The sequence below is a fragment of the Drosophila ananassae genome, chromosome 3R (assembly GCF_017639315.1).
Source record: "Drosophila ananassae strain 14024-0371.13 chromosome 3R, ASM1763931v2, whole genome shotgun sequence".
NCBI classification, from domain to species: domain Eukaryota; kingdom Metazoa; phylum Arthropoda; class Insecta; order Diptera; family Drosophilidae; genus Drosophila; species Drosophila ananassae.
The window spans coordinates 18,729,296-18,742,665 of NC_057930.1; the positions used below are offsets into that span (position 1 = coordinate 18,729,296).

General features: G+C 40.8%; 1 protein-coding gene across 14 annotated transcripts in view; it reads left to right on the forward strand.

Moving 5' to 3' along the window:
* Positions 1-13,370, forward strand: part of LOC6497204 (nesprin-1) — a 99,089-nt gene that overhangs the window by 39,057 nt on the left and 46,662 nt on the right. For 11 of the 14 annotated variants that reach the window (XM_032451842.1, XM_032451843.1, XM_032451845.2 and 8 more), the window contains 5 exons: positions 2,351-2,656; positions 3,870-4,021; positions 9,275-10,244; positions 10,336-10,548; positions 10,600-10,860. In XM_032451842.1, the coding sequence (XP_032307733.1) occupies positions 2,351-2,656; positions 3,870-4,021; positions 9,275-10,244; positions 10,336-10,548; positions 10,600-10,860 (1,902 nt within the window). Of the gene's footprint in view, positions 1-1,588; positions 2,024-2,350; positions 2,657-3,869; positions 4,022-9,274; positions 10,245-10,335; positions 10,549-10,599; positions 10,861-12,791; positions 13,176-13,370 lie in introns of those variants that run through there. The other 3 variants (XM_032451853.1, XM_014906072.2, XM_014906071.3) reach the window with 2 other exon arrangements.

Here is a 13,370-nt window from a genome sequence, read left to right on the forward strand (position 1 = left end):
CTGCAAGGGTATAAAAATTATATCTACATACATATTATATATATTTTTTAGCTCATAATATTTAAAAAATAAATTTCAAATAAATCTAATAAATGTTGATACAAGAGATAATTTAAAATGTACAACATAAATACATATACATAAATATGTAGTTATTTATGTATTTGCTTTAGACTTGTATGGTATACACAACTGTTGGCCTGCATATGGTGCGTTTAAGTAAGTGGTCGAAAGACCTGTTTTCCAAAAGTGACATATTGCACAAGGATGCGCCACATACGTATAGTATACACACAAAAACACACACACAACTATAAAAGCCACTTCATGGAGTGCCCCCCATCTCAAATGCATTCGGTTCGCCGGCTCACATTTTATTTAGCCGGCCGGCAAAAACAACAAAACACTCTTCGAAGCACACACTAGCTTTCAGCTGCATTTGAGAGTCTCTTCCCTGGCTTTCTCTTTGAAAATCTGTCTCTCTTCGTCATCGAATTGATAGTCTTTATCGAACACATTGTGCCCATTTGTTTACTTTCGTAAGCTTTTACCTTGAAAACTCATTAAACTCTTAACCTACTAGTTGTCGCTGTATTGGCTTCGAGCTTATCGTCCAGTCTGTCAAACATGCGGCTTGATTATTCGAGGCATGGCTCGCTTTTATGCTCAGAGACTTGGGGAAAAACAGCTGTGGTTGTTGTTAGTGCTGCTGCGGCTGCGGAACGAATTAAGATTATGACATCATCAGCAGAAGTGGCAACAGTATATCAAGCAACCAGTTTTACCAGGGATAACGAGAAGCAGCTTGGGATAGCTTTTGAATTTATTATTTGGTTGAAAGAAGATACTTTCCGAAGTTTATATTGTCACTATTTTAATATATTCATCATTAAATTAAAAATTAAAAAAATGTAGTATTTATAAAATAATATCATATTATATTGATTTTTTTTTAAATTATTTAAATATATATATAAAACTATTTAGAGCCATCTTAAGAACCTGTTTAAAAAGCCTTTTTAGTAAGCTAAAATTCTCTAAATTTTTTAGAATTTATAGTTTATAGGAGTTGATTTTTTAGGCCCATAATATATGCATTTTTTAAGTGTTAGCCCTGGTCTTTAATTTTTTAGGTATAGCAGCAACAAACACATTCAATATAAGTTTACAGTCGAGCGAGCTTTAAGAGTACAGGCCCTTGGAGGTTTTCCTTCATTTCTCTCTTTTTTTGTGTCTCTGAATTATTTAACGCATTTTCATTTATTCCTCGTACACAGCTGATTGGTTGTTGTTGCTAGTTTGTAGGGCAAGCCGGCTGGAGAAGCAATTAGCCAAGGTTTCTGAGCTTCGAAGAGAGAGGACGAGTGACGTGTTCACGGTGGCGTATGCGTGATATTTACATATGTATATGGCAGTCCTATATGCGAAGCCCAACTTATACCCATTCGCCTCTCAACGCCCACGCCCACCCAAAAAACGTGCTTGCTCCAATGCTGACCGGCTTTTTGGTCTCTTTTCGTTGCTCTTAGCCGGAAAAAGAGCGCGAATCGGCTCTCGGGAGATTCTAATTCGTACTTATTTGCCTTTTGGGCCTGTTGGGGGTTTTCGAGTTCACTTCTAGTTGAGACGTTTATCTGTGCGGTTGTTTTGTATTCGCGATTCGCGGCATATACATTGAGAATATATATGTACACCTATATATATATAGAAAGAGAGCAGACAGACAACCACACGAGAGGAAATATTGTTATTTTTGTTTCTGTGAATAGCTTTGTTAAATTTGAATTACTCGTTTCGCTCGCCATACCAATCAAGAATGCCATGTGCTCGAGCAAAGGCGCAAATTGAAATTGAATAACCGAAGAAAGGAAGCTACAGAAGCAAAATAGCAAATAAAATCTAGAGCCAGAGCTAAAAGCCAGATAGACATCAATATTGAAACGGCTAACGTCATCGGCCATTTCAATCTACAAAAGACCAATATCAAAAGCAACAAAATAAGGCCAGCCGAAGAAGGCCAGAGGTGCGTGTGAGAGTGTGTGTGAGTGTGTTTGGGTGAAAAATCTATAAGATTTCTATACGAATAAAGCAGCTTTCGACTGTTTACTCCTGTCGCTAGACATATGTCAGAGTTCGAATAGGTCACACATATTGCAGGGCCCATACTCTACAACTCCAACCTCTGCAAACGGATCAAAAACTTCACCCAAACAAAACACCAAAATACTAACAAACAAATAAATATAATTATAAGTACACATTTAATAAATCGCGATTCCGGAATCGGTGTTTCGTAGGGAGTCGATACGAAAAATCGAACTAAAACCGCTTTGTTGTTTCAAAATTACAGAGCCAGAGCAGCGACCTAGCACTAGTCAACCAGCAGGCACAGGCGCTCATCCGTCAGGCAGACGCCCGCAACCGACAGCTGATCGAACAGGACAACGCTGGCCTGAACCGTTCGTGGCAGGATCTGGTGCACAGCTTGGAGCAGCGAAGGGATAACCTGCAGCAGTTGGCCGAGCACTGGGACGGATTCGAGAACGGCCTGCACGGCTGGGAAAAGGCTCTTGGTCGCTTGGAGGATAAGTTCCGCAATGTCGACCCAACTGTAAGATCCCGACGTCATTTGGAAGATACAAAGAATGCCATTCAGGTAAGTGCCGTAACACCTACGATGTTTGATGGTCATCTAGTATTAGGAAAGATTATTCATCTTCGTAAGTTCTTTTGTCTTAGATGTCATCAGATTCGTTAATATTTATTACACAAAAATGTAAATTCGTGTTTGTGTAATAGTTGTTTCTGGACTTGTATGGCACCCATTCATTCATTTAGTTTTGTTGTAGCCACAGCCGCCCTTCCTGGGGGGCTTATGCTCATGTCGAATATCTGAACACATACCCATGCCTTTTGGCACGAAAACACAGATACAATAGTCGGATACATATGTATATATCCATCTAACACGCCGCCATCAAGTTCATGGTCACGTTTTCGACCGGAGCTTGCGCTCTCTTAGCTCGGACCCACTCTTCGCGGCTCTTCCAAACCGGAGCTTGAAAAAAGCTACAGAGAGCCAAGGCATGTCTAAATATTCGGCTTAATGAATGTCGTGAATGATTAACACGGAATGCCATTAAATCACAATAATCAGCAGTGGAGCAAGAGAATCAGCCACTTCTAACTTTCGGTTTCTTTGGGTTTTTGTTATTATTTTAGACACCCCATGATTGATGACCCACAAATCACATATGAGCTTTTCCAAAACAGTATTTTAATGTAATGTTTTAACACTCAAGGTAGCAGTGTTTTCTAGATTCAGTTATCAGCAGTGATTTGAATGATTTTTTGTGGAGTGAGATCATTGTTTAAGGCGATAATAGCCCGACGTTTGTTTACAATCTGACAACTATAAATAGCACGTACAGAGTTACTAACAAAAACCTGGCCCACCTCAACGGGCTATGGCGGCGGGCTTTCAAATCGCATTTCAATTGAAGCGATTTCCAGCCATAAAAGCCGGGCCTGGCCATATCTAACTAACGATGTTGTCATACATACATACATAGATAGAAACCCAAAAACTCTACGAAGAAAAAATAAAAACAAAGTAAAGGTTTTGATTCTGCCTCTCCAAATGAGACTATAAATTTTATTTATTGTGGTTTCTGCTTATATCATTTTTTCGATCTTCCAACCTCAAGCTCCAAAAGTCGTCAGGTCCAGTCAACAACTTTTATTTTCATTTATCAATAGCGACCTTGCTGAAACTGGAAATTAAATATTGAAACTTGGGAAGCGAAATAGAGAAATACAATTACTTAAACCAATAACACTCATATAATTATTTGTACTAACTCTTTTAGGAACTGCGTGAAGAATCAAATCAACTTAAATCATCACATAAAGAAATCGAGGCGCTCTCTAAATCCATCCTCACATTCCTTGGGGAAGTACACAAACCCTCGGCGGAGGCCATACAGGCCAAAGTGGATAAGTTAGTTGAACAACAAGCCAAGTGAGTACTCATTTTTAAACCTCAAGCCCTATCAACTACCCAACTACAGTGTGTTAAACTATGCGTGACATGATCCACAAAAAAAAAAAAAAAAACGATAAAAACACAAACCCAAAACCCAAACAAAACGCAAACAAAGGCTATGATCGAAAACATTTAATTCCGGAAATTGAATTGGCTTGCATACATTATATGTCTGTATAGATAGAGCTGCCAAACTTGTTGCCTAATGAAAATTAATGTCAATTGAGGGAATTCAACTGGTTACAGTTGGATACCCGATGAGTGATCACATACATAGATGTTTATATCTTCTTATAGAGAGTTAACAGAACCTTAATAATAAGAGTAATATTTCAGTTTCAAGCTGAACTCATTGCCTTTTTTAAGATATTATGTAAAAGAGAAATTTTTTGTTCTATAGGGTCTTTCAACCTTTGCCCAAGTGGCTTGACTTGTTCGGCCCTAAAAATGCCATCTTATTATTATTATTGTTGTGTTGCCCAACAAAAAAAAAACCTAAAAACTGACGTCAGACCAACTGTTACGCTTCGTTGTCGGTGGAATTACGTAAGCCGAGGCTTATAGTTTTCAGCTCCCCTCTTTGGGGCTCCATTTCCCAAAACAGTAACTTTAACATCTATGTACATACATAGTTCTGGGAATTGTAACAGCCTAAAAAGTGCCTTTATAGCTATTTTTATTTATAACTTTGTATTCATGGGGTTACCCCTTTATTTTTGATACAACTATGCCAGAGCTTCAGCCTTATCGCAAGTAATATATACTTGTTTGACGCTTCCCGCGTTGGTGCCTTGATAAGAACCCGCCCGCAATCGAAGAATTCTTTCGCCGTGCTTTACGGAAATGCTTGCTATTAATTCTTTTGTTGCCTGGCGCTAAAACAACCAAGAAACTGTGCCAATATGCCAATTCATTTTGCGGCCACTGATTCTCTTCGTTTTTCTTGGCCAAATTGGTTGTTGCTGTCATCACGTGCCCATGGCTGGCAACATGTTGCCGGCAACATTCTTGCCGACGAACTCACCACACCTGCCTATCACGTAAACAGCGCCCAGACTTTTCTCCCCTTGGCCTTTCTCACTGACACAGTTTTTGGGGCGATCTATGGCCCCTTTCTCCCTCGTATATCTGTCTGCTGCTGTATTTTTGTTAGCATTGTCTTTTTGTTTTATTTTTATACACATTTTTTTTGACTTCCTGACAGCAGTCACGCCGGTCTGTTTGAAAAACGAGATCAGCAGCTGTTCTTATAATTTTTCTTGAGCCTCTCTATGTGCGTAAATTTTCAAAAAGGCTTAATGTTTTGACTGCTGTCATGCCATGACGTTTTCTATATATTTTCTCACAAATATTGTATATAATATTTTACACTTTTTTCGACAAATTATTCCACCAATTAAATCAATCATTTTACGCCAAATTTGTTTCTTAATAAAGTAATCTTTTTCGAAATATATCCCCAAAAGTGTTTTGAACACATTCCTTTAATTGTTTCTTATTCGAATGCGGCTGTCCAAAACTGAACAAATAAACTATGCCATCATCGGGTCGAAAAGAATGATCTAATATACCTCCCGGCGGCATGTCATCGATAATTATATAGTCAGAATCGAGATATAATATATATCCTTTAAATGCGTCGTGAAATGTTAATGCACTTACACACTTCATATAAAAATACATTGTTTCGACTGTCTCGGGGAGACATGCAAAAAACTAATCAGCTCAAAGACACTTAGATATTGCGTAAGCTTTTTGCATTTTGTGGGATTTAATAATTTATTTTTAACGATTTTGTTGTGTATCCAAAAGATAGCAATAATTAACTTCATTAGCAAATATCATATATTTGCTGCCCAGAGGGATATTCTGATTCTACTTGAAGATATTCGTGCCAAAAAGCACTCGAGAACAAATACGTGATGCCAGGCAGGCGAAATGTAAACAAATGCCAAAAAAATCATAAAAAAAAGAGTAAATAAAATGGCACAAGTGAAAATTGAAATTTGTTGCTTGACTTGGGTGACTTCATCGTTGAGAAACGGCTAAAATAAAAAGAAATCAAGTGTGCGAAGTCATTTGAATGGAATGATAATTGAACTATGGCTGATTCATAGCCGTTTTTCAAAAAGCTAACTGAAAAAGTATTAATATTCAAACTAAAATGAAGCTATGCTGGGATTATGCATTTGCATTTGCCAATTTGTATATCAAAGAGAGAAATTCAAAGACTGACAACAAATAATAATAAATAATACAAATTTTGCCCAAATGAGGTAATCGCGTAATTATAAGTTTGTTTTTGCCGCTGGCTTTGACACTGTTAAGCTTTAGCAGAGCTCTGTTAGCGCCACTCACCACGATCGGCTCTTCCGATTCACATGCTTTCTTTTTCCCCCCTTTTATGAACACTTTGTAGTTTGTTTATGCATTTCTATTATGTGTCTGCCCTGGAAATGTGCGATTTTTCCGGACCATATTTTATTAATAACCCCAGAAAAGCTCGTTACTTTTGGCCAATTTCAATGCCAAGCGCATTCGGCAATAATAATTTCAGTAACCCCCTATGGGTGTGTGTGTGTGTGTGAGTTGTGGTATGTCGTGTGGTGAGTTTGGGATTAAGCAGTTTTCGTTCTTTTATTTCCGTCTCCACTTCGGCCGGCGCTGTTAACGAGTCACGATCGACAGCCGACGAAAGCCGAAGCAGCGAAACAGAAAACTTTTTGGCAATTTTTGCGTGCGCTGTGAGCGTTTGCTTTCAGAATGTATTTTGGTTCAGATTTTATTTAGAGTTAGTTGCAAGCGGACGTGTTTCTCAAACTGGATGGCTGGAAACCAAATGATAGAGCAAACGAACGAAGCGACCGCAATACATATACGCATATTTTTAAATCAAATTAATTAACTAAGAAGTAGTATAGCCAGAGAAGCAGCAAACGACAGAGGAAGAGAGGAAGACAAAGTGGAAAGGCGCCTTCAAACGACAGAGATGTATAGAATTGGCCTTTCTTCTGGGCTAATAATGGCTCCTAATCGAAACACTTTTCTTCTTTCCATTTTCTTCTAATTTCATGTTAAAGTTTCGAACGCCGCATTGTGGATTACCAGGCGTATACGTAACGAGCAGAAATAACCGACAGTTCCAGAATAAAATTTATTTCCGCAGTGGCTGCTGCTTGAATTTCCCGGAATTTGAAGGAAATTCAAGCAGTGAGCTCGGGAGCTCCAACAGTTGAGCACACTTCTGCCTCCGGGCCAAGGAGGTGGGACGTTTGTCGCCAACAAACACGACGAGTATCGCAGACAGAAGACTGAGAAGCAATTAAAAATTATACCTAATTGCCCGCCACTTACGCACTTGTGGTTAAAGTCGTCAAAAGCAAGAGGTGATTGTTTGTGTACTTCGACGAGAAAAAAAGTTGCCAAAATATGGCAGAATAGAAATTTTCAAGACGTGATTAAGTCATCGCTTAGCTAGAGCCCTCGTAGCATATGCTAAGCAGGCAAAACCGCAACAATAAGCTCTCCGGTCGGTCTCCGGTCTCCGGCCCCTGGTACTCGTAAACCTGCCAGGGTCGTCAGGTGCGCGATATTTTTGTTTTTGTTTTTTTGGCGAGAGGCGGAGAAATAGAGAAAGAGAATTAGATTCGCACGCGTTTCTACTTTAAACGATGACGTAGTCAAGGCGACAAAAATAGCCGGCCCGCGAATGCTTATCGACGCGGCGAGGGCCTGATTACATTCCTGTTCCCATAATTGATCAAACTATTTCTCGTAAATGTTTTTGTTTTTTCCGGCAAACGTTTCTAGTAAATCAAATATTTTTCTTTTCATTTTGTTATTCGTCGAACACGCGCCTGCCTTTCACTTTCACTCACTTGCCGAGGCATTTCTCGCATATTTTGCCATTTAAATTAGAGCCGCGCACTAAATTTAAATCGTTAATTTGTACAAAATGGCAGCCGCCTGAAAATAGCCGGCGGAGGAAAAATAATTTTCTTTTTTTTCGTGGCCGGGCGTTGGCAATTCTTAAAACAAAAAAAAAAACCCAAACAACATTGAGAACTCACTGTTCGATATTTGTTGGCTGCGAAAAATGACGCCGAAATAATTCTGGCTAGTTTATAGTGTTGAATCCCCGAGTATTTCCGTTGCCAGATTATTTCGTCTTCCTTGGCAAGCCGTTTAACAATTAAAACAGAAAATGTTTTCAGCCGATTTCTCGGGCAGTTGGACCCGGGCCAAGTGTGTGTTGACTTGGCCTCATCTTCGGGCCGCATTTTAGTTCATCAGCCTTTGGCGGCTGTAAAGGGCAACAAACGTTCCATTAACGAATCTGTCATTCCATGCCAAGTGCAGCTGCCGATGGCGAACACTTGTTGGTGGTAATGGAACATGTCTACACATGGTCCCACACGGCGTATACGTAATGTGTGTACTGCGCCGCCATGTGCTGGAATTATATCTCAAAATGGGATCATTATTACTCATTGATTCTTTCTGCTGACTGCATCCTGATGCCAGTCTGATGACGTCAGTCTGTCAGAGGCCACAACCGAGACGAATAAAGCATAAATAAATGGGAGGAATACAAATTTAAACATGCGCCGCCGGTAAAAATACACACAAGCTAAAGCAATAACCAAAAACAAGATATATTAAGAGTTGTGCGTGTCCAAACAGTAGCGGGGATTTTATTTTAATTTTATTTTTATTTTGGCGGCTTTTAAGTCAAAACTTATGGGCTCTCTCCCGTTGTCTCTCCTTGGCTCTCAATGGGCTCAAGGCGATTTCGAAAATTATGAGCAATGTACGAATATCTTGTTCGAAATTTGGTTTTCGAAAAATTGCTCGGCCTGAGGAAAATGTGCTCGAGGCGATTCATTTAGAAAACTCTCTTGTAGCCAGACGGCAGCATTAATTTTCACGGAAATCTTCGCAGCCTCGAGGCCAAAGCCCAGTGGATATCATACATATAGACACATATATATTTCGATTATATATGCGCATCTACAGAATACTGAAAACTTCAGCATTTTCCGAGGAATAACTTTTTTCAGGCCCATTTATCTAAAGAGATCTATTGATCTTTGTGTGGACCGACCAGAAATCCCATCTATATCAGCAAGAAAACCGCGTGGTTTTCACACTGTCCCGAATACACACTATTGCCAGTCACAAGTATAATAGTCCATGTGCCCCCCTAACTGACCATCTCTCTATTTGCAGATTGAACGACACTCTACGCGAAAAGGAGCAACAGGTTAGTAAGGATCTCGAGGAGATCGAGCAAGTCTTCCGTCGCATCTCGCAGCTGCAGGATAAGCTTAACGCTCTGCACGAGCAACTGCAATCGGTTCACGTCTACGACGAGCACATCGCCCAGACCGAACAGCTCCTGATCACCCTCAACAGCCAGGTACACCAGGCGGCCGAAGAGAGCAAGTCACTGGTGGCCCAGACCACGGCCCTCTACCAGGCCAAGCAGAACCAGCTGCCGAACGACATTGCCCAGGAGTTTACGGCCCTCGAGCTACTGGCCGAACGAGTCCAGGTGACCATGGAGACCAAAGAGAAGGATTTCAAGCGCGCGAAGACCGTTCGCACCGAATATGTGGCCGGTGTGGACGAGATTCAGCGCTGGCTGCTTCAGGCGGAGGTGCAGGTGCAGGAACGCAGCCTGACGCCCACGCAGATGAAGGAGCTGTTGCAGCGCATCAACCACGAGATCACCGCCATCTACGAACGCTTCACGCTGGTTAAGACCAACGGCCAGCTGATCATCGAGAACTGTCGCAACAGCGAGGAGAAGACGCTGGTGCAGACAACCATCGATCAGTTGGCCGCCTCTCTGGCCCAGGTCCGAGGCTGGCTGGACGAGAAGAAGCAGGCGGTGGGTGATAGTCTGGACGCGTGGACGAGGTTCATGAACCTCTACCAGATTGTCATGTCGTGGGCGGCGGAGAAGCGCACCTTCATCGATCAGACGATTGAGCTGCGCACTCTGCCAGAGGCTCGCAACAAACTGAACGACTATGTTACGGCTGTGAAGAGTGTGAAACCGATTGTGAAGCATCTGAGCGAGATGGATAAGGAGCTGGAGCACATCGGCCAGGTGACGACTGTAGGCGATCTCAAGGACAAACTGCAGGAAGCCGAGGATGCGAAGATTACCGTGGAAGCGGTGCTGCTGGAGAGGGTAAAGTTGTTTGGGTCAAGGGATTGCCATTCCCTTTCGGAAACCAAACAGGGGGATCATATTTGTTTTTCTTTTAATTTCCCATCCACAGAACTCTCTGCTGCAAGAGGCCTGCGAAGAGTGGGATCAATGTGAACGCAAGATTAAGGATATACGCGCCTGGCACGAAAAGACGAAGCAGAGCCTGGACTCCACGCAGCAGCAGAAGAAACCGCTGCGCGATCAGCTCGGCTTCTGTGAGAAGACCCTGGCCGACATTAATGTGCAGAAAACGAAACTGAGACTGTCTATTGAGAAACTGGAGGTGAGTATGGCCTACGGCATGCCTAATTTCCGCTTACGATCCCATTCGCAGGTTCATTTCCGCAACGGCATGGGCGGTGATCCGCGCCTGAGCGAAAATGTCGACGATCTGGTGCGCGTGCTCGATGGCTTGGGCGAATTGGTCAAGGCCAAGTCGCAGAGCCTCGAGCAGACGCTATCCCAGATTGACGTCTACCAACAGCAGATGCAGACCCTGCGCCAGCGCATCATCCAGGAGGAGCAGCAGCTGCGCCTGGTGATGGCGCCCACTTACTTGCCGCACGATCGCGAGCGAGCATTAGCCGAGCAACAGGTACGTACCGTCCCGATCTTTTGAGAATTCTAGTAGACCCGATTAGCAAACCAGCTAGTTACTCAGTTTAGGTATCAGATATTGCCAGGATCTCTATAGTATCGTCAGTTATCCTTACCCCTGAAATTGATCTCATTTTGTCATTGCTATGAACGTAACGTCATCGCTATGAAAGAAACAGTTGACAGAACAACCAAAGAAGTTATTAACCTTCAAACCCGAATATTCTATACTTAATTCTTGGAATTACTATACTACTTAATTAATCTTTGAAATCGTTATCCCCTTGCGCTTAATGTGTGCGGGTAGGTCCGAAGAAAAAAGTTGCACGGTGGCTGCGTCTTTAATTTATTTTATTATTTTTTCAAAACAACTATTTCGTATTTTTTTCGTTATTTTTTTTTTGTTATTTTCTTTTGCGCCAAAATTATATTACGTTTTTATTTTCGGATTCGTTTGATACCATTACATACTGCACATAAATGCACACATAAATCAACATTTACCATACACATCTCATTATTGTGCCTCCTTATGTTGAAACATCGTTCGTCTCTCATTTATAAACCAACCGTGCAGCTCTCATTTTCATACCTCATGCTACCCACAAAGCTTTACCTCATTCATAGCTAAGCTCATAGTTCTCATCATTACCAATTGTCACGTGCCGAGGCCCGAAATATATAGGCATCTACGAAAAAAAAAAACCATAAAACAAAAATAAGTTCTTGTTGTCAGGGTTAGCCCACCCAGAAAAGAAAAGCGAATTCTTCCTCCAGACAGTCACTCTGCATATTTTTAGACTTAAGCGTTTTCTTTGTTTTTTTTTTGCTTATAAACAAAAAGAATATTTTATGAGGCAGGTGGCCTAGCATTCCCTAGTAGTCTAAATAAATTTTAGATTTAATACTAAATTTTAAGTTTACATTGCGAACTGCAATGAGGCGGTAAGTGGCAACTTAGCATTCGATTCGAATTTTGGGACTGTAGCTAATCTTTGTTGATTGGGGGCAGCTCTTGCTATGAGAACTTATTTTGAACTATATACCTTCACCGACCTCACACCGACAACACCCCCACCGTACAGTTGTGAAAAGAAACCATCTCACCTCTCATCACATTGCATAAAAAATCGTCACACTTGAAGCACAATTATACATTGAGCTTTGGCTTAGACATTTAAAAAAAAACATTATTATTTTTATTTGATTATTTGATTTGGTTTAGACAGCTTAGCCATGCAAACATTTTTCACCAGCAGCTCTCTTTCTCTTTAAAACTCTTCTATCTTCCAAATATAGTAATAGCGAAAGTCGGTAATATTTTAATTATGGTTACGGTTTTAATTTCATTTTGAATTTTATTTTTGACAATTGTATTTCTCTTTATCTTTTCTCTACGTAACTTTTGTTGACTATAAAAAAACAAAAACCTGGTGTCGTTGCGCTGAAAAAAAATTGACAAAAAATCTTGCAAATAACTAATCACGAACATTATTCTCTACTAATTATAATTAAACTTGTCTCTGGGCTTTGCTCGCTTGCCTGCTGTGCTACTTACCAATCTGTGACTAATCCGACGTAACTCCACCCACCCCCCATTTAAAAAAAAAAAAACAATCCCTAACCCACATACATGAATAAACACACATGGGTACTGCTTACTTCTTCTATATAAATTGAAATACCGAACATGGTTAATGGTCGCTTATATTGTATCTTTCCCATGGCGTATAATGTGCTCGCTCTTTCTAAATTACCATAAACGAATCTCGATATATATATGCTGACATCTTTTGTATTTCTTCCTTATATATATACGATATATATTCAATATCTGCCCTCATGCCAAACATTCGAACAACTCTCTCTTAAAAACATGCACCATATATATGAAACCAAACCAAACCAAAACCAATGTATAAACAATAGGCATGCCGGGAACGTGTCAAAAATCTGCATTCGAAAATAACCGCACGTAATGAGCGCATCAAGTTGTTAATACATCGCGGCACGCCGGACGATGCCAAGCTAGAGATTTAGGATGCCGTACCCTTAACACCTAAGTTAAGCCAATCTAGGACTAGATCAAAGCCAAAGCAGCCACCCCGCCGTCTTCCGTTTGTCATTGCCACCGATCTCCTTCTCCCGGGTGCGGTGGCCTCTGGCCAAACAGTAAACTGCCGTCACTACTCAAATAACAGAGATTACATGACCCGTGTTTAAGCTTATAAATTTATCCTATATACTTACTACTATATACTATTATAAAGATTTAATTAAACTATCAAATTATATATTTTTTAAAATGCAAAATCGCCCCTGTGAGTTATTATTATTTGTTAGTGTTATTAGGGAGTATTAGGGATCTTAGGGTAGCTTAGCCTTGAATAGCCTTGAACTAGTGTCCCCCCTCTGAAACCCCTGACAAACATAAAAAGCTAACGTTTTTGGCAAATCTTCCCCCCATCTCTCCCACTCTCTCTCTCTGTGTCACTCTGATACGTGATC